The 27,979-nt window shown below is 43.4% G+C and overlaps 1 protein-coding gene across 14 annotated transcripts in view; it reads left to right on the top strand.

Moving 5' to 3' along the window:
• Nucleotides 1-27,979, top strand: part of mecom (MDS1 and EVI1 complex locus) — a 125,613-nt gene that overhangs the window by 95,533 nt on the left and 2,101 nt on the right. Inside the window, exons 1-16 of one of the 14 annotated variants that reach the window (XM_040008786.1) lie at nucleotides 2,621-3,357; nucleotides 4,683-4,817; nucleotides 11,775-11,877; nucleotides 12,008-12,121; nucleotides 12,400-12,511; nucleotides 12,632-12,779; nucleotides 12,913-13,093; nucleotides 16,128-17,514; nucleotides 17,696-17,786; nucleotides 19,231-19,257; nucleotides 22,428-22,594; nucleotides 22,868-22,945; nucleotides 24,338-24,507; nucleotides 25,494-25,638; nucleotides 27,413-27,658; nucleotides 27,771-27,963. In XM_040008786.1, coding sequence (XP_039864720.1) covers nucleotides 11,829-11,877; nucleotides 12,008-12,121; nucleotides 12,400-12,511; nucleotides 12,632-12,779; nucleotides 12,913-13,093; nucleotides 16,128-17,514; nucleotides 17,696-17,786; nucleotides 19,231-19,257; nucleotides 22,428-22,594; nucleotides 22,868-22,945; nucleotides 24,338-24,507; nucleotides 25,494-25,638; nucleotides 27,413-27,658; nucleotides 27,771-27,963 — 3,108 coding nt within the window. In that variant the 5' untranslated portion in view covers nucleotides 2,621-3,357; nucleotides 4,683-4,817; nucleotides 11,775-11,828. Of the gene's footprint in view, nucleotides 1-2,620; nucleotides 3,358-4,682; nucleotides 4,818-11,774; nucleotides 11,878-12,007; nucleotides 12,122-12,399; nucleotides 12,512-12,631; nucleotides 12,780-12,912; nucleotides 13,094-16,127; nucleotides 17,515-17,695; nucleotides 17,787-19,230; nucleotides 19,258-22,427; nucleotides 22,595-22,867; nucleotides 22,946-24,337; nucleotides 24,508-25,493; nucleotides 25,639-27,412; nucleotides 27,659-27,770; nucleotides 27,964-27,979 lie in introns of those variants that run through there. The other 13 variants (XM_040008775.1, XM_040008774.1, XM_040008780.1 and 10 more) reach the window with 13 other exon arrangements.

Raw genomic sequence — 27,979 nt, forward strand, 5'->3', positions numbered from 1 at the left:
ACAAATAAAAAGTGTCTACATGCATGTATGAATTTGTCTTTGCGTGACCGAACTCCTAAAAACAAACAAGAAAGCCGCAAGCAAAAAAAGGGGCCTGTTTGAGCAATTTGAGACTCCTTTTCAAGAATTTCACAGCACTTTAAACATTATCCGGATGCTGTACGTTTTAATCCTCCCCAATCAAATAAGTATGAAACACTGTGTTGCATGATATAGTCGGAACTAACATACCCTGAAGCCTGCGTGTGTTTGGTTTGTAATTTGTTGATAAACAGCTTTTCCACCTCGCCATCCCACCGTTTGTCACAATCATTATGACAAAGGCGTGGAAATAATTCTGATAAAACGGGTCTATTAAATCCGGGCACATCAGAACGGCGTTTACGGCAAACAAAATATAAATTAGAGCAACGACTCGCAAATCATTCTCGCGGTTTATTAAAGGAACAAGTGTTTTAAATTCACCCCCATCGGTCTGTTCAGCGCGGACTCGAGAGCTTTTTATGGCAGCTCGTTCAGGTGATTATATATTCAAGTCGTACACATCTTTCATGGCCCACCTAGCATCTACACGCCTTGTTGTGTAGATGTTTTGCGCACAAGATTGAAAGTCAACAAAAAAAGTAGACTTATAGCAAAGTAGGCTCGTTGCTGGGCACTTTTTTATTATTATTTGTAATTGATTTTTTTTTATTGTGTTATTATTTTGTCGCGTGACAGCTGGAGTCTGTTTTCCCTTTGCTAAAATATCCACACAAACTTAGATCGCTCGTGTGTGTAGAGATAACGCAGTGCAGCTGCTCAGCGCTGTCATAAATAGACATTCAAATCACCAAATTATACGTCACAAATGTGCAGGGTTTTATTCTGAATTTGTTTGTGTCGTGCGGGATTTTATTATGAAATGACAAAAGTCCGTGCTGGGTTTAGCTCACTTGACAGCAGCAACAAATCGAATCACCTAATTAGTTTTTTTTTAACTCTCAAGTCCCCACTCACACTTCTTTAGTGAGGTTCAGTTCAGCTGAGCACGCCATCTCCTGACTGGAAAAAGAATTGTAGCTTTTCCTTCACGTGCCCGTGCATGGAGATGGGGAGTGGGTTGGTAGGTGGGTCTGTGTGTGTGAGAGGGGGTTGGTGCGGGGGTCATACCACCGTTACCCCAATTTACCCCCGGTGATACCACAAACCCCGAGAGTTTAGCCTCTTTTTCTCACATTTCCTCCTTTTCACAAAACCCCTCGCACTTCTCTCTCTATCAGGATCCTCGATCAGGACTCGGAGAGGCTGTGAAGCAATCACTTTCCCAGATTACTTGTATTTAATACACAATGCATCATAAAACAAATCCCTCATCCTGACAGGAAGAAAATAGAACAGCTCATTCGACTTGAGCTTTCCCAATTTATGGCTAAATTAAAAAGGGTTCCAACAATGGACAAGTCGAGGAGAGGCAGGAAATCAATGACCGGGCGGACCGGGGTCTCTCCTCGGTTCTCAAGGAGCGCGAGACGATGGGAATCGGTGGCCGGGTCCTGCCTTATTTACACATGATTTTTCCTGTCCTTCCTGCACATTTGCTCCGCGATTTCGCAAAACAATGGGTATTATCTGGGATGGAAGGTCAATGTCACAGTGTAAGGAGTTATCCATCATCATCTGCTCTCATCAGCCAAAGCCCCGCTCTCTCTGGCTTTATAAGCTGCCTAATAAACTCCGCTCACTGACAACAAGGACGTTTCTGTGTTATTCTCTACCCTTGTCAGATTGTTCACGGTATCAGTTTCAGCTTTAAACTGAGAGATTAAAACACACACACACACTCAAGAAATACAATGTCCAACATTTGGTCTCATCTTGATGGCAAAGCAGGTGCACGAAGGCGCACGCAGAGCTAAAAGGTTTTCTTTTCTTTTTTTAACGCAGATTCAGAAATAACTAACCCAAGCTGATGTTGAAAATTAAATGTGTTGTGTTGTATGTAGAGGTGAGCTTTGGAAAGCAGGTGAGTAGGCCAGGGTCCTAAAATGTGGCGCATGGGCATCAAATGGCCCGTATAGAGATTCCCAGATCTCAGTGTGTGAGAACAATTAGGCTGTTTATTATCATTACTATTATTATTACTAATATTATTATTATTATCACTCGTTCCCCCTCGCATACAGCTCAAGTCTAAATGATAAGATAGCTCAAATAAGAAACGTGTAACACACTGCAGCCCCTTTAAATTCAATTCTTAATAACGACAAAAAAATGTCGAGAGGTTTAAGAAAAGGTGGATGATAATTCACGACTTTGATGCGTATGTTCCTTCATTAAAGTGTGCATACTATGTGTGTGTGTGTGTGTGTGTGTGTGTGTGTGTGTGTGTGTGTGTGTGTGTGTGTGTGTAGTTCATCCCTTTAGAAGCCCCCATCCCGACCTCTCCCTGACCCCGCTCACCCTTTCCAACCCCGGGCCTCTGTCACTTTAAAATTTACTGCGGAGAGTAGTCTCTGCTTTCCGGGGACATACATGTGTAAAGACAGTCTCCCTGCTTGGAGTCCCCTCTCCTTTTTTCTTTTTTTATAATAAGGATGGATCATCCTTTATTTTTTCTTTTCTCTCTTTTTTTTTTTTTTTTTTTTTTGAATGAGAAACATCACACACAAGTATCCGCGAGGCGCAAAGTAGGGAGGCGATGCCTGAAATCTCCCCGCCACCCCCCACCCCGAATATCTCCGCTATCACACAGACGACACATCCCGACTGGCTGAAGAGGAGGAGGAGGAGGTGGTGGAGGGGGGGGAGGAAGAGAAAAATGAAAAGTTGAATGGCTACTAGAAGACACCTGGTTGCGTCAGGACAGGAGGGGTGACAAGAGAGGAGCGGACGAGCCTTTCGAAGCGCACCGCTGCGAGAAAAAAAAAGTTAGGATCAAGTTGATGCACCGGAGGGGATTTCAGTTCCGACGTCTGCGGGACAGCGAGGGGAGAAGCGCGGAGTCGGCGCTGTCTGTGAGACAGTGTAGTGAGAAGGGATTTACTTTTACCGAGCGAGCCGTGTGTGAGAGACAGCACACAGACACATACACAGACAGCGAGACAAGTCGACTCGTCCCGCGGATTGGAGACCTGAAGAGACCGAAAAACAACCGCACAGCGATCTTTTTTTTTTTTCTTTTAATGTGTCAAAAAATCTGGAGAAGTCTCATTAGCAAAAAAATATTTTTCTACTTTTATTTTTAATTCCCAGGGCGATTTTTTTGTATTTTTATTTTTTTTACGGTGTCACTTTTTACTCAGTTAACCACCGCTGTTATTATCCCAAGAGGCTCAAAGTGTGGCACGCCAGTTTAAAAAAAAACGAGTCACCACGGTAAGAACACGCAGACTTTTATAAATAAAAACTGCTTCACTGAGGTTTTATTTTTATTTTTTTACTTTCTTTTTTCTTACACGCAGAGAAAGAAAAAGCACATCTAGGAGTTTATTCGCTCATCCATCTTGCTGAACTAAGTTTGACGTTTAAATTATTAGTTAAAAGACTGCGGTGTAGTTTACAGAATACACGACTAGGTGCTCTCTTAGCGCGGACAAAGGGCTTTATGTAACCTAAATATTTATTCAGCAGCAGGTTACACAAAGACATAAAGACAGATTTGTGACCCTGAGAGAGAGATTCCGTTTTGCATCCCAACAATCGGCTTGTCTTCATAATTCTTATCACTCGCGGTTTCCTGCAGTTGATTTGTTCCCCAGTAAAGTTTACAGCCGCGCCATGAAAAATGTCAGAGCGCTCGCGATTCGTTCGAGTGGAAATGCTGCGCGAATATTTTGTAACGATAAAGTCCACCGATGATATGATTTGCGTGATAATTCACTTCTATTGTGTTTGTTGCTCTTCTGTTGATTTCGCCAACGAGAGGAACAAAGCTGTCCCCCTGGTTTATTATTGTCACAGCCATTGTGTGTGTAGTTTATTATCTTTTACTGTTCTTGTTGCAGTTAAAATGAGTAACGTTTGGTTCATTTATTCGTTGCAACTACATTTAAAGAAACGAATTCAAACGTCAGCTAGAATCAGGTTAAATGCAAATAGATTTTTTTAGGGATGTATTTCATTTTGTGGCAGATTTTTACATTTCGTTTTTTTCTTCCTTTCTGTAACAAAATAATAAAGGAGCGATCGGTCCAAAATGAAACTGAAAGAAACCTTTGCTAATATGAAATGAATGCATATAATAATTCATGTTTTTATTTTGCTACTGAACCTACTATTTGGCTTTTTTGTCTTCCTTATGTACTGACTTATTGACGTCACTTAGCATCTTAAGAATATTTATGAATATGATTTCCATTTTTATTACTTAAATGGTAATGACATCATTCTTCAACAGGCCTCTGAAGCTTTAAAAAGGTCTCAGATATATAATGAAATTACTTTGGTACTGAGTGTTTGTTTTCTCTTTCTTTTCATTTATACACAATGTTTACTGTCTTATATTCAAAACAATACAAATAATAATAATATTAAAAGTGTGTGTGTGTGTGTCAGAGAGAGAGAGAGAGACCTGCTCCTAACATTTGAGTTCTTTTCTCTGTGGGAGGTATGTGGTTAGTCAGTGTTTGGACACAGTAACCTGGACTGATACTGATCAAAGTCTGATCTCTTGCTCTCTCTCTGTCTTTCATTCCTTGCAGATCTTGGATGGGTCAGGCCATGTAAAATTCTGCGTGGATGCCAGCAAACCAGATATCGGGAGCTGGCTGAAGCACATCCAGTTTGCCCCTGCAGCCAAGCAGCACAACCTGACAGCGTGCCAGATAGATGATCAGGTACGAGGAGACGGGTCACTCGCAGCCCACCTGGCAAAACAACCTCAACAAAGTGCGAGATAAATAGGATGTGAAGGAAAGAGAGAGGGAGAAAACATCTGCATGACTCGATTTTGAACTCCCAAATGCTGATGTGTCTTTTAAATGTCTGGCAGGATGAATCAAGCATTTAAAATGCACTCAGCCTTTTTCTAAAGCCAGAAGGCTTCCCTGTATTTTCCGACGGCTGTCCCGTCTGCGTGCTGCTGTGTTAAAAGGTGTTATTGTGATCTAAGTCAGATAGCCCCGAGAGCCGCTGGCCCACCCTGCCTTTAGTTTACTCACACACACGCACAGGTCTTATGTGACGTTGCACCATAGAGACTCCTCGCTATCTGCGTGTGTTTTCCTTCGGTAATTGTGCACTGGCTTCTGCCGTGCGAGGACCACAGGGCAGGATCAGAGGCGGCCCGCCAAGATGATAGTTCCACACACTTCCTAGTCACGCTTGCGATATAAACTCCTAGATATGCCAGGAATGTCACCATCCTTTTGCTGCTCACCTGGCTGTGCAGAGGTGCGTGCTGTATACATGGGGGCCTGTTCAGCTCAGCAAAGCCATGGCGGGGGCTCCTCCCACACAGAAACACACACACACACATTGGGACAGGAACACAAGAGGCTAAACTTTATTTGACGCGTGTGCGCAGCATACCATCGCATGACCCGAATAAAAAACATAATCTAGCTGGCGTGTTTGTCATCACTTCTCACTGGTGGTCCATTTAAATTTTCTGCTTAACGTCGCCCATTGAAATTTCTGCAAAATCTCCATTATAGTGCTTGGTAACATGCTCTAAATACAGCACTCGCAATTAGTGGTAATTAGATGCAGAAATTTCTCACAGTGGAAAAGATGCACCGAGTTTGCCTTTTCCCTGAAAAGAAAAAGAAAAAAAAAAGGTGATCGACATCTTCCAAGAAAGACCTGGCCTGTTTTTCTGTCAGACATGTATGTTTTTGTTCTGTTCTCTTCCTCACAAGGAGGAGAGAAAGGTGTATCACTTCTTCCAGAAGGCTTCCAGAAGTACTTAGCCACTCTTTTTTAAAAAGACACAGAGAGACAAACAAGCAGAGGAGAGCTTTCCTGAGCTGCCCTCTGCACGAGGTGTGACTCGCTGTCAACACTGTGGTTCTGCTTGGGTGGCTGTGTAAGGCACCGACAGGTCACGGACATGGCTATGATGAGGTGATTGTTAAGTATTACACACTGTCACAACACAGCACAATGTGCTGTCTTTAAGCCTTCCGGCCAACATCGGTGTTTTTGAAAACACAGTGTAGCGTCTCACAATGCCTGTCTGTATCTGTAAAATGAATAGACTGAATAGGGTGGTCAAAGCTGCTGTCAGTTTTTGGTACTGACTGTGTGCGAGTGTGTGTGTGTGTGTGCTGGTGCTCATGAGGGCTTTTTTTGTGTCCCTGTGTGCACAGACGTTTATGTTCATTGACTTGCTGTGAGTGTGTCAAGTGTTTTATTGTGTCTCTGAAGTGTGTGCCCACACCTGTAAGTGCCTGTGTTTCCTACATGTATGCATGTACGATTGTGTGTGTTTTGTGTATGTGTGTGTGTGTGTGTGTGTGTGTGTGTACCCACATGCACACTCTGCAAGGACTGTGAATTGTTCACTGCGGTTCAGATGACTCCCCGCGCTCCTCATTCTGAGCTGGAAATGCTAAAACACACAGTACCTGATTCCAACAGGTTTTTACTGCCACAGAGAAGTGCTGACTCCAAACGCAGCCTGAAACCACACATTACACAGTCGCCACATAACGTGTAGCATCACCAGATTTCCACAGAAGAGCCTGACTAAGCTGCCCCGGGCTCATACATTTCTTGTTCTGTAAAGTCGTCCTTCAAAACCAAGTTTAAACAAATCGTCCCTTGCCATGCGCTCAACAGAGATGATTTGTTGTACGGCCTGATTTTAAGGCAGTGTCATACAGCGACAGCAATTTCCAGGCGTGTTGGTCGTTATTTGGGCCTGGTTCTTTTCAAGCCTCAATTTAGCCCTGCCAGCGTGAGTAAAACTGGCCTCCGTCCTCTTATTTCTGACCCAGTTCTGGTTATCATAAAACTTTATGAGCAATCTCAGGAGAACGTGGGAGCGAGAGAGGAATGAATGAGGGAGCAGAGAGAGAGAACAACGTCTGTTCATTTCTTACTAGAGGAACTGTTCGCAAGTCCACTTCCCCTTTCTCTTCTCTTTTTCTCTCTCAATTCATTTGTTACTCATCTGCCATCCTCCATCAGGATAAACGTCTTTATTTTTACCCCTTTGCATGGAAAACTTGAGCGGACTGTGCAGGAAGTAATAGAGGACCTGCAAAGGAATACATTGAATATTTTTAAGTTTAAAGATATTGCGCACTGTGTGTTCAGCTGTTGAAATTTAAAAAGCTAAAGTTATTCTTTAATAATAATATTAGCTGGACTTTGGGCATTCTAAAAGAAATGAACAAGGACAGCCTTTATTTGGGTGACCTTTCTGTTTTACTACTTTATATATTTGACACGTCAGAGTGGAAAGCAACAGGAAAGAGCGGAGAGGGAAGGCGATGGCAGGTGTCACAGTCTGTGAGTCACACTGAAATCTGTAATTAATCCAGCATGCTTCAGCTCACAGGTTTGAATTTATTTAGAAATAAGAAGAGCTGTATTAAGAGAGCCAAGTATCATACATGCAGGTTCTCATTTTATTTCTAAATGAATGTGAAACTCTTTAAAGTTGGCCGGTTACATAGTTTTTTGATGTTTGAAAATTCCTACCCCAGTGCACAAGACATCCTCGCTCGCACGCTAACGCACACGCAGAGACGATGCAGCCTTAGCGCCGCTTCCACAGATCCATCCACGACCAGCACGTTTTGTTGTTAATATAATCAGGGGAATTAGCGCTTACAAACCCTCCGCTGTGCTCCTGACTCTACTGAGTCAATTGAAGGGAAAATTGATTAAAAGTGTAATTAACATCATCCAACGAGGCCCGAAGAGCCTTTTATAAGACAGTGCAGAGGGATATGAGCGTTAATCTCATTCGCTCTATTGATTCTCACTCAGTATTGAGTGGGATGGAGTGGCTTTGGGGCATATTAGCAAAACACTGACGGCCATTCACTATGTAAATACACTGGAGGTGATTGCAGCTCAGTGAGATAAAGGTATTGGACCACATTCAGCAAAAAAGAAGAGATCAGATCGTGCAATTCCACACGATTTAATGCTTCATATGACAACTTTAGAAGATTTACAGCCTTTTTTTAATTCACAGATGTAACTTTTTTTTACCTGACATTGATGCTATGCCACTAAAGAGGTACCAAAACAATTTTTGCTTTTGCTTTGATTCCTTTGCATGTAAGGAAGCCAGCATGTTCATCCAAATTGCTGGAAGCAGCTGCACATTGTGTGCTCATACTCTTTATTGCTATCTAAGTCACGAAATGGTTTCATTTAGAAGCCAAGCGATGGTAACTGCCAAACACACTGTACATGTAGCATGACCCCGCTGGAGAGGCCACAACACATGTGGACATGTTGCTGTTATGCAACTGCTGACTAAGCACAATGTTGTGGTCGATCTTCTATATTGTAATTATGCTTTGCACTTTTTTTTCCCTTCTTTGCTTAAAAATAAACAGCGTTGGGGAAATGTTTGAACCGAATGCTCGTATCCGATGTTGCTTCTTTAATTTAGTGTGGCCCCGTGTTAAAGTAGCCTGAGACTTTAAGGGATTTTTTTGTTTTTGTACTAAAACAAACAGCCGGACTGAGAGTTTACTGGGACGGGACAGCGTAGGTTAACATACCTGTTGAATGCGGTCTGTGTGCGAGAGGGCGAGAGGAATCGGCCAACAGGGTGTGGACACAGAAAATGTGACTGTGTTTACGCTGCTAATGACTAATGGTGTCAAGGTAATAACTTATCCAATTATAGCCTCTGATCCTCGTGTGGTTTTAACCTTTGACAGGGAGAGTGTATGACAGAGAGAGGAAGATAAGCAGTGACCTAATAAACTAACGCATACAGACAAAAAAGGCAACATATCCTTTAAAAAAACATACGGAGCTCTTTGTATTGATATAAAATAAAAGAAAATGTTTAAGAGAAGATCGGGGTGTTTTTGGATAAAACATGAACTAGAATCTCAACACTTTTTATGGTTTTCGGTGTGAACTCAAACACCCTGACTATCTTATCTCCAGAATTATCTTAAGCCACTGTTTGACTGCTGGAAAAAGAAATGTTTGCGTGTGTGTGTGCGTGTGTGTGGCCATGACATGCTAAGGATGACCCCAAGAGTTAAAGATGGTGTGTCCTGTTTGGGACACACAGTGACTCGCTGCCTCTTTGTTTATGTGTGTGTGTGTGTTTTCACTGTTTATCTGTGGCGACCCTCAGGGAAGGGGTGGAGCCGCTGGGGAGAAATCCCCCTCCTGTTCGTAATCACCCTCTTGAGTGTGCTTACACTGCTCCAAGAATACACGTTCTTGTGTAAAGAGTACAGAGTGGGTCTAATCGAGAGAGGTCAGAGGTCAGATTCAGAGCCAGGAGTGCTTCTTGCTGACAGAGACTTCGGTATGGCTGTTGTCTGCTGTTTGCTGCCGTTCTTTGTGGACTTTTTTTTTTTTTGTATTTTTTATGAACAATGTGAACAAATTCAACAGTGTCCGTTAATTTTTATGTTCTAAGGCTATCGTCCAGGGATGTCAAACTAATTTAACATCGTCAGCCTTAAGTTAGCCAGACCAGCGAAACACCCCTCTCTGTCAGTGTAAATACATTTAGCTGAATGCATAATCCCTGACATGTCTCAATATAAGAAAAAGAAGTGGGATTCTAAAGAACATCTCAGTTTTCGACATGATAAAGGTATAAAAAACATTCCATAGCAGATATAGTCGATGCTGGGAAAACCAGGAACTTCTCTCTTGTCTTTTAATTATTTATCTATAACCTATTTATTTGCTGTAGTATGAATGGCAACCGGGGAGGTCTTTATCAATAGAATCAGAGCTGCAAATCATTTGAAAATACAATTAAAAGTTCAAATTCTGTGCACTCCTTCACATTTTCCAAAGCTTTCCAATTGGAGTGATTCTGGCTCTTGGGCCTTATGTTTGGCACTTTAAACGGCGTTCTGGTGACTTTCCAAAGAGCCTTCCTGCTCAGTCTCAGTATCAGTCTCTCAGAGCGGAACCCCTACAGTCCCTCGTGTCTGTTTGCGCCGATGTCTGATTGTTTCTGAATCACAATATTTTTGTGCCCTTTGAGGCCCTTTGAGAGCCCCTTTGTCTGTCCGCCCATGTGCGATCTACAAAAAGACGATCCAGATTCATGCACATGCATCTCTGGTACAGAGGGCAGAGTAGGGTATGACAGAGATTATAGTTTTGGGACCCTCACAGTTCACTTCTCTTTATTCATACTAGATCTGCTTCCTTCAACATAGCAGGAAAAACATTCCCCAACTTTTAACTTTAACTGCTGGCCTTCCTTGTTAAATGAAGGCAAATCAAAAAAATTTCTCAAATACTAAAAAATAAATAAATAAATCATAAAAATGGATTCCATTTGGTGGTTATTATGTAATATGTCTCCCCTGGTCTGGATAACTGTAATGACTCCGGTTCAGCCCTGTAATGGGAGTCAGACTTCCAGGCCCTGTTGCCCTCCCACTGATTTTCTTGGCAGGTCATATTCATTTAATGCCTGAATTTAAGTCATACTTTAATGCTACCACAAAACTACATGAGTTACGATGCATCAATCACTCCTAGGTTATTGACACACAAGAGCTCTGCCTTGGTCCGGCCGACTTACTTAAGCTCCCTGTACTCCAGTGACTCAGTAGTGTCACATTTAGTATTATATCAGTTGCCAGAAGTAAGAACAATGACACAAATAATTATAGTCTGAAGCATACCTCATGATCTTTATTGTGACCGAGATATTTATCTTAACTCTCTCAGGAGCCACGGCGGCTCTTGTGTTCCCCCAGTCAGGAATTCCCTTCATAAGCGGCGTATCGTGACCTGCGCCTTCCCAGAAGCAACTCTCTCCACCCCCCTGTCGCATTTCTAATAAATTCCTCTATCATCATTGTCATGTTGACACAGCAAAGGAAGGTAATATGTTAAACGTCCGAAGCGTGCCAAATATAACTCCATGTGTGATTGTTTCACAAAGAAAGCCTATTGTGTGTCCAGGGGAAGCACCACAGTCCCAGGGACTCTCATCTGATTCTTAAATATGACTTGCCCCACTCAAAATGCACGGTCCCATATTTAGCCGTAGCAAAACTATTTATGTACAAATGCTGTACACGTAAGTCAGTATAGGTGCAATAAATAACACAAACTGATCGCACAGCTGGAAGTTTCTCCTATTGGGAAAATGGTCAATCAACACAATGCTGATTTTATAATAGTTCGTTATGCTGGCTGTTTGTTTAATTAGCTTTCTCTCCACATAGTCGTTGCCACTTCCTGCCCACTACAAGCATTACTGTGTAGAGTATTTACAGACGAGTATATTTATTCAGCAGTTGTTTGTGTTTTCTTTTTGTATTCATGAAGATGGATGCCTTACAGGATGAGTAATTACAACTTAATGACTGTGTGTATTTTCATGTATACGTCTCTTCTGCGTGTGCGGTGGTGCTATGACAATCATGTGTGTATGCTCATGCCTGTACAGTACAGCTACCTCACGTGACCTCTGCAACGCTTGCCTCGTGCTGTTATCGACAACCTAGAAGAGACAAGTTAACACAAAGTGACTGACGCAACATTTTTACTATAAAACAAAGGACTGAAGCAAATTCTTTGATACGTATCTGTGGGGCTCTTTTGATTCAAGGGTTGATTTGAAAACTTCTGCTTAAGTCATAAAAATATTTTGTGTCTTACAGATATTCTACAAAGTCACCAGAGAGATTTTTCCTGGCCAGGAGCTGCTACTTTTCATGAAGGCTGAAGAGTATTCATGTGATACGATGGCTCCTGATATTCATGGTCGGCACCTCACGCATGCACAGACACAAATATTTTGGTTTTTTTCTCTCTCTGCTGTAAACATATCTCACAAATGGTTTTTTTCTATGTTAATTACCCCCCTCCCGCCCCGACACCTTGCACTACGCAGAGGAGAGGCAGTACCGCTGTGAGGATTGTGACCAGCACTTTGAGTCCCGAAACCAGCTGCTGGACCACCAGAAGAAGCCGTGTGGGATGCCCCCCTCCTCCTTCCTGAACCCAGGTTTGAATTTTCATTATTATTACTTTTTTTCTACCACCATAAAAATAGAGTTGTACAGAGTGTCGAGAAACATGTGTTGCTGAACTGGGACCAAGACACTAATGATCTAAGTGCTTTGTCTCTCATCGGAGCAACTGAAAATGAGATCATAGAGTAGTGCTCTGTGGAAAAGGTGAATCTGATCTACGCTTTAGCCATGAGGACGACTTTAAAACCTTCCACTTTCGAGTGAATGAAGCTTTTTTTGAGCTGCTTGTATAACTTCTTATGTAATCTAGGAGGCGACAATGACCTGAAAGCCCAAGAACCTCAAGACTTGCGACCCCTCCACATGTCCCAAGGACTACACGAATGTAAAGAGTGTGACCAGGTCTTCCCTGATGTTCAGAGGTAACTGGATGGACACATTTCATCCCATAATTTATTCGAGCAAGTGCTGACAAACAAACATGTGATTCAAGACAAATCCTTCCAATCTCATTGTCTTTTTTTCTTTTTTCTTTTCTGCAGCCTGGAGGCCCACAGCTTGTCCCACAGTGAGGAGAGAGAATATAAGTGTGACCAGTGTCCCAAGGCCTTCAACTGGAAATCGAACCTGATCCGACATCAGATGTCGCACGACAGTGGCAAGCACTACGAATGTGAAAACTGCTCAAAGGTAAAGTGATGACTGTTGAAGGGAATATTTCATGATTTGGGATGCAGATATTTGTGCACATGTGTCCCCTCTGCACATTTTTCTAGAAGCAGATAGTAACCCTCCCGTGTGTCTGTGTGGTTCCTCCCCCCAGCAGGTGTTCACAGACCCCAGTAACCTCCAAAGGCACATTCGCTCGCAGCACGTCGGGGCGCGTGCTCATGCCTGTTCTGAGTGTGGCAAGACGTTTGCAACGTCTTCAGGCCTCAAACAGCATAAGCACATCCACAGCAGTGTCAAGCCCTTCATGTGTAAGTCACTAAGACCCTACCTATGTAAGTCTACTCAGTACATTATAAGAATAACAGTAATGACATGCTTTGGCTTGCCTTCTAATGTGTTTTTTGGGAAAAAAAAAAATCACTTCATCCTTCTGCAGGTCTTTTTCTCCAGAACTAATCTTGTAATGTTCTACAGGGTTTACACGTGATAATATACTGCAGCGAAGCAAAGACGTTTCTTTAGAAAGGCCCATGCAGTCTGTTTTCTGCACCAAGCCTCGCACACTGCTGACATAATAATAATAGCATTTTAACGAGCATGTAATTCAGTTTGAATCGTTGAATCTTTGTCTAACCTTGATTTTGCTTGTAACTGTGATTTAATCTAATGTTTTGTTGACATACATCTTGCAGGCTTTTTTGTCTTGTGTCTTGGTTTCTTTATTTCTTGAGCACATACTTTCTTTTTTCTTATTTTTTGGGGTCCTCACTAACTCCTGCAGGATCCAAAAACATTTGACCTTTCACACTTTCACCACCTCACACAAGAGATCTGATCTCCATATCCCCTGAAGCATTATGACCTCCACCCTCTGCCCCTTTCCTCTTTCCCCTGTTTTATTTTTTATTGTTTTTTTTTTTAAGTGGGCTCATACAAATCTGTGCACATTAAATACATACCATCTTTCTCTTTTGCCATGAAAACACACAGACAAACGCATATAAATAAATATCCATATACTTAGGCAGGAGTGACGGCATCTCCAGTGAAGACTTCAGATTTCCCTATCTCGTCTTTTGCCTCCAGAACACGCACCATTCCTCACAAATAGCAACCACATGTACAGCCCCTCTTCCCTGCGCTTCCTCTGAATTGGAGTCCATTTGCTATAATCAGCAGAAACTATGCAGGTTTAAAAACAACTAATAGCTGTCTAAAAAAAGAGAGAGAGACAAAGCAGCCTCCAACATGATGGCTGCCTGGGAGAAATCATATGTGAAGTGCCTTTTTGTGTGAGTGCTCTTGTAGGGTCTGTATGCATGTGCTTGTGTGTGCATACTAGTATTCGTGATTTAGTGCACGCAGTGTGTCAAGGATGCGTGCATACAAGCTTTTGTATGAACGGGGAGCACCCAGAGGTGCTGGGTTGTTAATTCCCACACTCAAGTGAACATTATTTATCTGCTGCACTTTTCACAGGAGCATGTTTATAATATTTTGTTTTTCAGTTTATTAAGAGCTGAAGAATACACACATGTGGTGAATCCTGTGTGTGTGTGATGCGTATGTTCTCAGGCTGTAAATGTCACAAGAACTAAACTGGCTAAACTCAGGCTATGTGGGCGTACTTGTATTTAAAAAGACACAAGGAGAGATCATTAATAGCTCTTGTTCCTTCTTCTTTTGGCTAAAATTTGCACATTGTAGAAGCTTAATTGGACTAATTTCAAGCAAATTTAAAAGACAAATTCTTTAGGGTTTTTTTAAACAGTTTAAAATGGCCTAACACACCCATGGTGATGATTAGGTAACGCTTAGAGAAACTGAGAAACTGCTGTTTCATGTCACAGTGCTAGACGTCAGCTTCATTGGTTAAATTGACTGAAAGGTCTGGGCTCAGGGAATTTTTTTCTTCTCCTTCTCCTTCCTCTGCTGCTGCTGCTTCTTCTTCTTCATTGCCCTGGCTGTGTCCAAAAAAGCTTAGCCACAAATACCCTTATTTTAATTTATTTTTCTGGTTCCTAAAAATTCACCTTTTTTTTTTCTTTTTTTAAAATATAGGATTACATTCACTCCTGGCTTGAACTTTCCCATTTGGAGTTCCTCTGGGATGTTTATTCAAATGTGCTTCCAAAATGCTTTTTTTTCCTGTTCTCCCTCTCCATCTCCTTGAATTGCCTCTTGTGCACCTTGAGGCTGGAAAGCATCCAAAGTATGCAGAAGTGAAACCACAGTGTGAGCCTAACCACTTCCTTATCCTCGTTTAGAAGATCTAATAACAATATGAGCTAAATCAATCATCCAGAAATCCTTCTTACTGCTTTTCTAAAAGTGTAGGGTGAACACAAGCTGCAATCCACGAAATCCATAGTGTGAGAGGGGTGTGACAAAGAGGGACATCTTCTGCATGACAGAAGTTCAGAGACAGAAAACTGAAAAGCACAACCAAAATAGCATATGATGGGTTACTATTCCCACTATTAAATCATCCATTTACAATAGAAATAGCTGACATATTAATATGACCAACAGATACCATCAGATGGTGGATTTTTTGTTGGCTGTTGTCACTGTACGTCTCCGGAGACAGACAGACTGACAGGCAGGCATAGAGAGTGTGGCTGTTGACTGTGGGAAGGTCAGTAAGCGCAGGATGACATAGCCAACTATGGGGACAAGGTGAGGGGGCTGAGGGGGTGACTAGAGAGGCCCAGAGAGAGGGGGGGGAGGGAAGCAGCAGAGGACGTGAGACCTGTCCCTGGGAACCGGACTGCAGGATAGGATTCATTCAACTCCACTTCCTTCTCAAACTTAAAATAGAGCCATTGTACTGAATGAGGCTGAGAATGTGTGTGTGCGTTTGTGTGTGTGTGTGTATCTTTATGCCTGTGTGTGTCTGTGTGTGTGATTACAATTTCGTTGCGGTGTGTGTGGATATTTTGTGAATGTGACTGCATGTACACATGTGTGTCTCTGTGTGATTGTTTATGGACTCCCTGGGAGCGTCCCTGGAAGGACAATGGGGCTGGAGATGCCTGGGAATTTGGTTTGATGTGCAGCTGATGAGTGGCAGCGAGTGACTCACACCATCAACCAAATAGATTCTCTGACAATTCCAGGATCTGGACACACCTCTTCTTTTCTGTTCTGCTGGAACATTGTCAGAGTATTGATGGGAACACAAGTGTATCACTCATGCTGCATTTCCTCTGCCTTTGCTTCAGCCGGCCTGAAGCATAGAAATGTCATATTAAATTATGTAATTTTGGTGTGTATGTGCATGAGGAGTTGGGAGGGGTGGAGGGTTGGGGGTTCAGTTCATGTCAGAGGCTGATGCAATCTATGCTTGTCTCTGTTTCCCTACAGGTGAAGTCTGCCACAAGTCCTACACCCAGTTCTCTAACCTTTGCCGCCACAAACGCATGCACGCTGACTGCCGCACACAGATCAAATGTAAGGACTGTGGGCAAATGTTCAGCACCACCTCTTCCCTCAACAAGCACCGGCGCTTCTGTGAAGGGAAGAACCACTTCACAGCAGGAGGGCTGTTTGCCCAGGGTATGCCACTCCCTGGGGCCCCCGGCTTGGACAAATCAGCTCTTGCAATGGGTCACAGCAGTGCAGGACTTGCTGATTATTTTGGGGCTAGCCGACATCACAGCGGACTTACGTTCCCTGCTGCCCCAGCATTTCCTTTCAGCTTCCCTGGCCTGTTCCCCTCTGGACTTTATCACCGGCCGCCACTCATTCCTGCCACAACTTCTCCTGTCAGACAGCCATCCCACGCACCTGTTGCTGGACCTGGAGTAGAGCTGAGCAAGAGTCCTTTGCTGCCTCCAAGCCCTGGTGCTCAGGAGTCTCAAGAACTTCTCAAAGCTCTCCGCAAAGACGGCGGTTCACCTGGAAGTCAAATGCCAGTGTCAGACAGCCAGGGCTCATCCTATACCAAGCAAAAGAACAAGCAGAGTGACCAGTCTGAAAGCAGCGACCTGGATGATGTCAGCACACCCAGTGGAAGTGATCTAGAGAGCACGTCAGGCTCCGAGCTCGAAAGCGACATGGACAGTGAGAGGGAGAGGGGGGCTGCTCGAGAAAACGGAAAAGGTCCAAAGAGGAAGGCCAATGAAGGAGGCCCTCAAAGCCCCGGCCTGATGGGCAGCAGCGCTGCTAAAGACTTTCCAGGCCCTTCCCTCATCCCGTCCCCGCTGGACGAACACACAGCTGTAACAGGAGCTGTGAATGACTCTATTAAGGCCATTGCCTCAATTGCCGAGAAGTATTTTGGCTCCACTGGGCTAGCTGGCCTGCAGGACAAGAAGGTTGGGTCTCTTCCCTATCCTTCTATGTTTCCACTGCCTTTCTTCCCAGCGTTCTCTCCTCCGGTTTACCCCTTCCCAGACAGGGACCTCAGAACTGCAGGCCTGAAGGGGGAGCCACAATCACCTGCAGATGACTGCAAGAAGGCCCAAGGGAAGTCTTCATCGGAGTCCCCATTTGACCTCACCACCAAGCGAAAGGAGGAAAAGTTAGCATCCTTTGCGTCTTCCAAACCAGAAATGGCCCAATCTATGGGTCAGGATCAGCCACTAGATTTGAGCCTTGGCGCCAGGGGCCGTGGGCGTAATCCAAGAGAGGAGGAGACAAAAAAGAATCCAAATTACGAAGAGGAGAAAGGAGTGGTGGAGATCCCAAAAGCAGACACTTCCTTACAACATGCTAGGCCCACCCCTTTCTTCATGGACCCCATCTATAGGTATTGTTATTACCAGTAACTCTCTAAGCCTTTATTTGGTTAAATAACAGTATTTAAAAAATGTAATTACTTCTATATGCTGCAAATGTGCATACAGATTTGCAAAGTTTGTCAGTTATTTTGTAAAACTGAATATAATCTCACTGATAACCACTAAGAGCTAATAGAAATCTACTATTAGCAGGGTTGAGAAGAGGAGAATGAGCGATCCGTTTGAGACTCTGAAAGACAAGTACATGCGACCCGCTCCGGGCTTCCTTTTCCATCCACAGGTAGGTTTAAACTATGGCTTTCATAGGAATTGGGGAAATTTGGGAAAGGATGCATACCGGGTACAACATAAAGGATTAAATATTGCATTCTTACGAGTTCAGCAGCACATTCCTACCTACTACTTTTACTCTTTTAGTTATTTAAGTTTAAAGTTGATGATTTAGATGCCTATACTGCCCTAATTTATAAGGGTACGAGTTTCATCACAGCTGTCATGGGTCTTGCCATCAAACAATGGCACAATTCAAGCTTACAAGTCCACTCTTGGCCTCCTATGTACACAGCAGTGACAGCAACATGTAATTTAACTAACCAGTGCATATTATGATTCTTTCTACAAAGAGCTTTTATCCTTAATGGTTATCACAGGCTGACCAGACTGGATTAATGAGGATTAGCATGTGACTCTAGTTTTACCCAAGCTACTGCCTGTTAAGCCCGCTGCTGGCTCCCCGAAACAGATGTGTTTCGGAAAGAAAGGCCACTTTGTGACACATCTTCCTATAATATGTCTTTGATTACAATATAAAAAAACGATATGCTCTTAAAGCAACGGTTTCTGCCCCTGGGTTTTCTGTGCCAGTATTTCCAGCGTGAGGCTCCATTTAACGGGTATGTGTCCATGCGTGCACACGGGTCTGTGTGTATGCATGTCGATGACATGTTGCATTGACGTTCATTTGTTCAATCTTCCCCCGCGGGTGAGAACGGTCTGCTGGAAAGTGAAAACACCACTTTCTCAGGCACATGATTTTTTTTCTCTCTTTTCTGGCTGTTTCAGGTCTGGTTTTTACAGGCTGTTTCATTTGTCTGATTTATGTCCCCTGTCCAGACTGCTGCATGGGTCCAGCCTGCAGCAGCCACATGGCCGTCCCACATGCCTTAATGAGGTGTCCTATCAGTAGAAACACTAACTGAGTGCTTAGGCCATCTTTATGACTTTATGATGTCTGGACACACAAATCATTCCCGCAAATACCAGACCAGGGTAGGTCTCAGCCTGACCAGGCGATGGGCTGTTCCGCGTACTTTTGAGGAGGTTTGTTTTCAGTCACCTGAGTCACTCTTGAGCAATATATTAAAAGAGAGCTTGCAAAGCTGAGGGGGCTGGAAGTCCTTTCAACCTTTAGTGATTCAGCTTTTTATTTCCTGGCAGGAAATTTTACTGCTAGCCAATACTGGCTTAGATTACATACTGGAATTGAATTTGTAGCCTTCTATAATGAGCTTATTGAACACCAGGAAGTGTTGGAAACTATAAGAGCCTCATATAATTCCAGCGCCATAACTCCGTAGATAGGCAGCTCATTGCTCATTCAATGTTAATTGCACCAAGGCCCATCATCCCTTCTGTACCCATGTGTGTCCAATCAAAAGCTGTTGATTCATGCGCCACTTTCTGGTTCTGACTGCTTTCTCTTTTCCTTCTCTTCCGCCCCTCAGTTTCATTTGCCAGATCAGAGAACTTGGGTAAGTTCCTCTCTAACATACAGTTTTGCCATGTGTCCGTACGTCAAGCAAACAAACCCTATCCCACAATTAATGCACGAGCTGCGAAACAGTTTCCAACTGACATCACCCAGCATTCGCATGGCTTTGGCCTGTCACACTCACACACTGACTCGACTGCTCAAAAACAATAAAAAGAAATTTCATATCAGTGTTTATAATGTTTAACATACTATGGTATGTGTATCCAAGCCTTTTTGATTTGTTTACATCTTTCGATCTTGACGTATCTTTACTTCTAACATGAAAGTGTTTCAGTGGGGATTTCCAACTGAGCTACACCCTTTCCATGCACCAGCCCTGAATATATGTTTGCTTATTTGGAGAATGAAGCAGACCTCTTGCAAATGGGCATGGGGGGAGGGGGGATGAGTGGAACGTGGGGTGGTGAGTGGTCTTTAGGGGTGCTGCTTTACATCACCAAGAGGGTAACAGTCTCTTTGGGACACTGGCGGGGGGAGCGGGAGGTTAGTTCCTCCCTCCAAACATCTGGTTCCTGATAAAGATCAACAAATGAGAATGCATCTCGCTAATTAGGGCCCTAACAGCATCACTGACATCTGAAGATAGCCAATCAACTGCTGGTCCCAGAGTGGTGCTACAGAAACAAGCAAGTTTACAGATGCATACACACTGCCCAGAGGGAGGGATAGGGGGGTTTTAGTAGGGGTGTGTGTCTGTATGTGTGTGTGTGTGTGGTTGAATGTACATGCGGGTAGATCAAAATGTCGAACATTTCGCACGCAATATTTCCAAGTGAGCCTGACTCGACATCCATAAAATCATTTCAGTGTTTGAAGTGTAACATGGAGCTGACTGATGGTCACTTGTCTATTGGACTGGACGTGTGAGTCATTTGCCGTGTCCCCGCACACAAGTTATTTGGCTAGAAAAATCTCCTTTTGGAGCATTTAGTGAAAATAATTTTAAATTGCAGCAACGGATTTAAAGAACAGTTGTGATCAGTTTTTTTTTATCATGTCAAGTAGTCAGTATGCAAAGAAAATATACTCCATCATGTATATTTTTTCATATAAAAAGAGACGAGTCTTAACAGAGAGCAGCCGCATGAGTAGACTGAGGTGGGATCAGAATTCCCCAGTAGATGGAGCCAAGATGGAGTAGCTTTCAGCTCTAAAAATGTCTTATCGAACAGGTTCGATACTGCCGACAGCTTTAGGGGCCCTAATGTTCCCAGGAGTTATGGCTTCTCATTGAGCAGTGCAGACAAACTGAGCATTCATTCCAGTTTCTGAAAAGAGCCCAATGAAATACATTCAAAAGAAATATGAAAGCATTTCACCTCCCTCTTGCCTATCTTTCAGCCCGTCCCCCCCTTCTTTTCTCACTTCCTCGCCTTCTCTTTCTCTCTTCTCTCCCACTTGGTCTCTCTTTTGCCTTTGATTCATGGCGTGTAGCACTGGCATATTCATAATCAAACAGACCTGACACTCCACATCCTCCCTCAGTGGGAACGCCGACGGCTGCGGCAGGAACTTTACACTCGGCCGTCACTCCTAATCAGCCACTCCCAACACCCGACTCCACCGCCATCCATCAGCCATCAGTCCTTCTCTCTCCGGACTCTGTTTTGCCTTTTCTTACTTTCTTGTTTGCACGCTTTTTTTCCTCCCTCTTTGTCTCTCTTTCTTCCATTCCTCCCCACCCCCCCCCCTCCTCTATCATCTAGTCCTTCATCATGCTTCTTCTCCAATTCTCGTGCTCTGTTTCTTTTCCCTCAGTCTCCTCGATCTTGGCGTGAAGCCTGAGAGTGACAGGGGGTGAAAGCAGGAGATGGAATGTCAAAGTCGGAGCAGGGCTCTGGTGGAGGACCCGAATCACCATTGATTTGTTGCCTTATTGAAATAAGAAAGAGAAACAGGCTGAAAATTCAATACAGGCAAAATAATGCAAATGTGTGAGTCTGCTAAAAAAAAAAAGAAAACTTTGTAAGGGTGTGTGTGTGTTTGCGTGTGTGTGTGTGTGTGAGATGGCCTGTCAGGCCCTGCGGCCTACTGAGACCCCTGCCCCTCCCTCTCCTCCTCCCTCTAGTTCTCCCTTCACTCCCCCTCCAGCCCCCCGCTCCTCCCCCATCCCGCCCCTCTCAGCACAGCGATATCATTATTACCCGTGTCTGGCCCTTGATCAGTAATGTCAACATCTTTCATATTGACGAATGTGCTGTCTGCCCGCATTGTGCACAGAATGGTTTACAGCCCGGCAGTGGACATGAATCACTCCTCTGCCACACACACACACAAACACGCACACACAGACAGATACACACTAAGCATGTGCAATCACATGCAACGGACATGCCTGTAAGCACACACATTTTGCACACACACAAATACATTACAGGAACATTCCTCACTCTCTCACACAAATATATTTTCCGTTTTTTACACACACTGAAGGTAGTTAATCAACTACGACCACCATGCAGCTCATAGTTTCTCATTCATATACATACATGAGCGCACATACACACACGGATATCTCCCCGGAGAGTATCCGATGAAAGTAAAGGTTCAGCTTCATTAGCAGATTGGCCGCAGTCCTCCTATGTGCGTGTGCGTGTGTGTTTATCTGCCTACTGTACATGCATGTTTGGAACAGAACAAGCAATGGCTTAATTTAACATTCACAGCTGCACACCTGCTCGCCACTAACCATGAATGGAAGCGTACTGGTTTTCATTTTTCGGCAAAGTTATGAATCAGTTTCCAGTGTTCTTGTCATGCACATACAGGAATTTGACCTTGTGATGTATGAATTATTCATGAGCGTCATAATGAGAATTCTCCTTCGGCACTTGTTTGACTTTTCAACTGTTTTTTGCCTGTAAACAAGACTCATTACTCAAACGATGTGAGCGAATCTATATAGAAAGTAGGTTCTCTATTAAGAAAAATCCATAACTCTTTGGCTTATGTGCTTAATGTAAAGAATGTGGGATTTCTGTGCTTCTTAGGTATTGTCAGTTTTTGCATTTTTACTGCATCTGGCAATCAGAAACCAAAACACGCTGAATGTGTTGTCTCAAAATCTTGTTTATGAAAAGTCCGATTTCATTTCTTCTTAGCTGACATGGCCCCTCACTCTGTCCTTCCTTTTTCCTGTCTCTTCAGATGACTGCAATCGAGAACATGGCAGAGAAGCTGGAGACGTTTGGCTCCTTGAAGCCAGAGCCTGGTGACCTGCTGCGCTCGGTTCCCTCCATGTTTGACTTCAGAGCTCCGCCCTCGGCGCTTCCCGACACGCTACTGCGCAAGGGAAAGGAGCGCTACACATGCAGGTAACTAAAGCCCCTAGTTTAGCTTGTATTTTTCACTTTTAAGTCAGTCATAAATTATTTTTTTAATAGTTTTTAGTAGTCTCTGCAGTTTTTCTTTCTTTTTCCTTTCTCAGAATATTTTCTTGTAAATCTTGTCTGAGACTGGTGTGCGTTTTGTGGGTAGTTTTTTGTTTTTATATGGTTGTGTTTTAGTGAGAACACATTGCAGTAAGAATTCCTGTTCTTTTTTTGGAAACACTTAAAAATTGCAAAATGTTATGTACGTCTTTATAGATACTGTGGAAAAATATTCCCTCGCTCTGCCAACCTGACACGCCACCTGAGGACTCACACAGGAGAGCAACCGTATAGGTAAGAGCATTTTTTACGGGCTCCTCGTGTTTTTTTACTTTGCGATTGTATCCCTCAACCTATCCTTACTTAGCTCTAAAAGTCTGCAGGCACATAATTGTCCAGTCAAAAATCAGATTTGCACCATAGCCGATTAACACCCCATGAAAAAGAGCTGCTTTTCTCCCCTCACACATATGAGTGAAAGCAGGGCACACACTTTCACACAGTGTACTCTGAGCCACACATACAGACAGCACAACTCATTTGTTAACAGCATGTGGATGTTTTCCCAGGGATTTCTTGTCTACAGTTAGAACAGAGTTTATGTGTGTTTTCTTATGCCATTAAAGGCCTGGAATAATTATACTACTGCTAAACAATTTGCCTGATGAAAAATGGCGTCCATCGCCTGGGTGAAAGGGGAGGTTTGGGGGGATTTGGGTTGTTGAGGAGCACAGGCAGATGTCCACACCCGGCAGCTGTGGTCACAGAGTGATCTACAACAACTTTGGCTACTCCAAATAGAGGCTTACATCCCATCTAAACAGTTATTCCCATCTTATTCCAGAAATCGTGGTTAAAAAATAGTCATTTTAGCTCTTAGTGCTTATTTTTTTTTCCATTTTGGAAGCTTTGTTTAAAGGCTCCCCTTTCTGCTCCTATCAGCCCAGCAGATTTTTCCAGGTGCATCTGAAGTACTAGTTACAATACAACAGTGGTCCAGTACCCATGCAAAAATTAATTCTGAAGACTTACTACATTTGGATGCCCCGGTGCTTGGCTTTGTAGTTACTAAGGTAGAGGAATTTTGGCCCAAAGTTCGGAAGGGGCCTGCTGACCACAGGGGAGAGAGAAAGACAGATGCAGGCCTCTACTGCCCCAGCCTGATAGCCTGCACTCTACATGCTGGCATGCCATTAAAGATCACCGCCTTTTATTGTAATTTTTTGTGGAGATAACCGGGGGGGAGGGTTCCTGAGGGACAGCCAATCGAGCGAGCTAATTCCACAAGAAGAAAAGATGTAATCTTCTCGTATAATTTTGCATGAAGAAACTTGGCAGGAGCTCCTAATTTTTGCAGGGCTCAAACCAAATCTGTTGCGTGCTTATTTTGTGAGAGAAGAATGCAATTTTATTGCGCTGGCTGGAGATAAGAGGCAGAGCTGTTTCACCTTAAACAAGCTCCTCCATCATGTCTGGGACTGTGGGACTGCTGGGACTGTCTGTATGAGTGTGTGTGTGTGTGGTGTCCTACATTATGTATCCCATTATGTTTCCCCACATAACAAACCGCAGGTTCCTGATTCATTATGCAGTACAGTTGTATTTATGACCAGCGGCATGTGCGTTTTGATGTTTTCTTCATTTAATTACTGAGCTAAACGAAAGGCATTTACTTTCTTTCTGCAGGTGTAAGTACTGTGACCGCTCCTTCAGCATCTCCTCCAACCTACAGCGTCACATTCGCAACATCCACAACAAGGAGAAGCCGTTTAAGTGCCACCTGTGCGACCGCTGCTTCGGTCAGCAGACCAACCTGGATCGCCACCTCAAAAAGCACGAGAACGGTAATCTGTCAGGTGTGTAGCATGTTTTGTAGACCGTGGACATATATATATATATATATATATATATTTTTGTAATAAGATACAATAATCAAGCTACTTTTTCTTTTTTTTCTTTCCGTATTATCAGAGAAAATGAGAGCAGCGTTTGCTGACTCGTTAGATTCATCAATCATTCCACTGCATAGCATAAAACAAAATATACTCCTGATCGGAGAGAATCTCAGAGGCTGAGAAATTAAATTATATAAATCTGTCATCGACCTCTGCAACAACAGCACAAAATATTTTTGAATGAGCTGCTTTCATCAGCAGCACAGCTCACAGCTTATGGGTTGAGAGGTTGCATCACTCTGACTCTGAATCAGCAGAACGAGCAGTGACACCTGGCCAGGAGCCGACGGCAGCGGGCCTAAGAGGAGGTCGCCACTTAATCAGACACAATGAGCAATCCATCAAATGCAAATCAATTATCTGTCAAGCTTTCCTTTTTTCGGCATTAAATTATATATTCCCCCCACTCAACACAAAACACAAACACTATGGACTAATAATACTTTGTAGAAAAATTCTTTCTCCACAGTTTATATAATAAAACCATAGCGTCTTAAGCTTTCGGCTTTTGTATCATTACTAGCATTCAGTGGGGCCAAGTATACTCAGATGTCACATAAATTTATTTTAAACTGTCTTAAGGTCTCAAAAAATGACAAATAGAGTGAAGAATCCATATCCGTTCATACAAGCACTTTCTTTTTCTATACAAAGTGCGACTTGGGGTTCAGTAACTTGCCCATGGATACAGCCAGGGATCAAACCCCCATCCCTCTAAAGCACGATTCATATTTTCCTCAGTGATGTAATGTAGATACAGATACAGATGTCACACTGACAGACTGACAAACAAAACATGTCTTTTACGGCATACTTTCATCCTTAAAAACAGTTTGGTGGCATCAAGTTCAAACACATGATGACTGGAATGTATTTTCTTTCTATAGGAACTGCAATGTCGTCCCCACAGTCTGAACTGGACAGCAGCAGCGCCATACTGGATGACAAAGAGGACTCTTATTTCAACGAAATAAGAAATTTTATCAGCAACACAAGCCAGAACCAGACATCGCCGGACCCCTCAGAGGAAGGGTGAGAGCAGCTTTATGTGGTGATACGTGCCCGTCTTTCCTCCTATTTCTACTTCTACAAGGAGATGGTTGTTTCTCGGCCTGGAGGGCCCGAGCTGATTCAAAAATAAATAATTAAAAGATAGGGAAAAAACAGATGAAGGGCGATCTTTTGAAAGGATACTGGTAAATCTACATTAGATTGAATATGTATTAACTGTGTGGGATTTACACACACAGTTAATACAATAATGTGTCGACCACTATCCACCATTTTTAGACATCCAATTTCATACCTTCCAGCCAGGCTTTGTTAATAACAATCGCATCATTTTGGGGGGTCTGGAGTAAAGAACTCTTATCTGCGATGACATTTAAGATTTGGAAAAGTGAGCAAGCTCTTTAAATCAATTGCCTCTTGACCACATGTAGGAAAAGATATCAATATACATGCAACTTCATCTGGGCTTTATGCAAACAAATTCTTGTAGCTGTGATCAGATCGGATAACAGTTGCGAGGTCTACTCTGGTCCCTGAGTTTGTTTTCACGCGCCCCATGTTGGTTTGATCACTGGAGGCCCGATAGAGATCTCGCAGACTAGCTCGTGATTGAGCAGAAGGCCTGTGAGAGCAGGGCTGAGCGGTAGAGTGTCAGAGGGACGGGAGGCAGGAGGGGTAGTGCAGCAGTTAGAGGACCACATCTGGAACCAACATGTCTGCCTACAGGAAGAGGGTAGAGGGGGTGGGGTCAAAGGGTCGGCTTGTGTTTCCTTTCAAAGTGCTGCGCTGCTGACTGCTTCTGATAGATACTTTATCCCCAGCAAATTACCACGTTTGAAAGCGTAATTAGCGAATCTGTTTTCTTAATCACAGAGTTCTCACTCCCTCTTTTGGAGCTAGTTCTTCCTTGCAGCCCCGAATACCACCTGAACTCTCCACTCTGACGAGAACACTGCTGACGGTACAACATTATCAGTTCCTGAAATCTGAGACAAAACGACGCAAATCCTTTTTGTGCTAAAATCGAATACGGTGTAATTACCTCTGTCCCCCTCTCAAACGTATCCCTTTTAAATCCAGTGCGGCTATGCTGTTTATAAGCATTCTATAATTATGTGGTGTTGTGCTTGATGTGTTGTGTTTCCTATGAATCTCCTTCTCCCCCGTTCAATTTTCAGTCCCCTTCTCTGAATCCTTTGTGCAAGAAATGGCATATTTGGGAGCTGACGAAAGATGTCCCAGAGTGTAATTAGTGAATCAGTCTTAATGTGGTTCCAGATGATTTACCAAATGGCGGTTTCCTGTGGCACTGAAACAGAGGGACAGATTAAGACTCAGGCAGTTTGGATAGCTGGCCTTTTCCCTCTCCACAGGGATAGAGGAATGGGCTGGTTGGCAGCGCTCTCATAACTCTCCCACCAAATGGGGCTGTCAGCTAAATATTTTGCCTATTAGATGAATACGAGATAGTAGGGAAAATAAACAAGGAGAGAGGCAGAGCACTCCATTTAAGTGCTGCAATGATCAACCCAGTGCTGCTGTGCCCAAAGGGGCCTCAAAGCCTTGATGACAAACGGGATTCCGGCTCTGCTCAATTCCAGCTGCCCTGTTCTGCCTCACATCAGTTCATCTACAAACACTGGAAGAATTCCTTAATCACACTGCATATTTTCTCAAAAACAGAATGAGTATATGAATAACATAATTCAGCCAACAGGGTGGATGTTTCATTTCTTCAACCTTAAATGCCTACTGCGTTGAACAAGCCTCATGAACTAATGTTCCTGGTCTGCAGGCTAAATGGCGGTCCATTTGAAGAAGAAAAGCCACTGATGGCCAGCCATAGGTCACATGACCTGGAAGATGAGGAAGCGGAAGAGTTAGGTGCGGATGAAGAAGAAGGGGAGGAGCCTAGCAACACCCCTGAAAAATCAGAAAGCAAGGTGCTCCAAAGCGACCTCGGTGATCCCATCATACAAGACGAAATGGACTTGAGTGAGCCAAATGACTTGAATCTCAGCTGTAAAACTTCTCCAAGGAGGTAATTTGACACAAGGTTGCAGCTCCAAAACAAAATGCATCACTTTAAATACGATGCTTTGAAGTCAAAAGTATCCTGGCAGCTTTTAACTGATGTTTGACATGACTTTCAGGTATAAAGACGAGGAGGAGCAGAGCAGCTACTCAGCCTTGGATCACATCCATCGCTTTACTGAAATGCGCAAGCTGGACGAGAGCGAACTGAGTGACGGAGATGGGGATGGGGATGAGGAGGACGGCTCATTTGGTTCCCCATCTCTGACTGAGGCAGTCAAACAGCCGCTCTTTAGGAAATCAAAGTCTCAGGTAGATAAAGATGCAC

The sequence above is a fragment of the Simochromis diagramma genome, unplaced genomic scaffold (assembly GCF_900408965.1).
Source record: "Simochromis diagramma unplaced genomic scaffold, fSimDia1.1 OVJJ01000344.1, whole genome shotgun sequence".
NCBI classification, from domain to species: Eukaryota; Metazoa; Chordata; class Actinopteri; order Cichliformes; family Cichlidae; genus Simochromis; species Simochromis diagramma.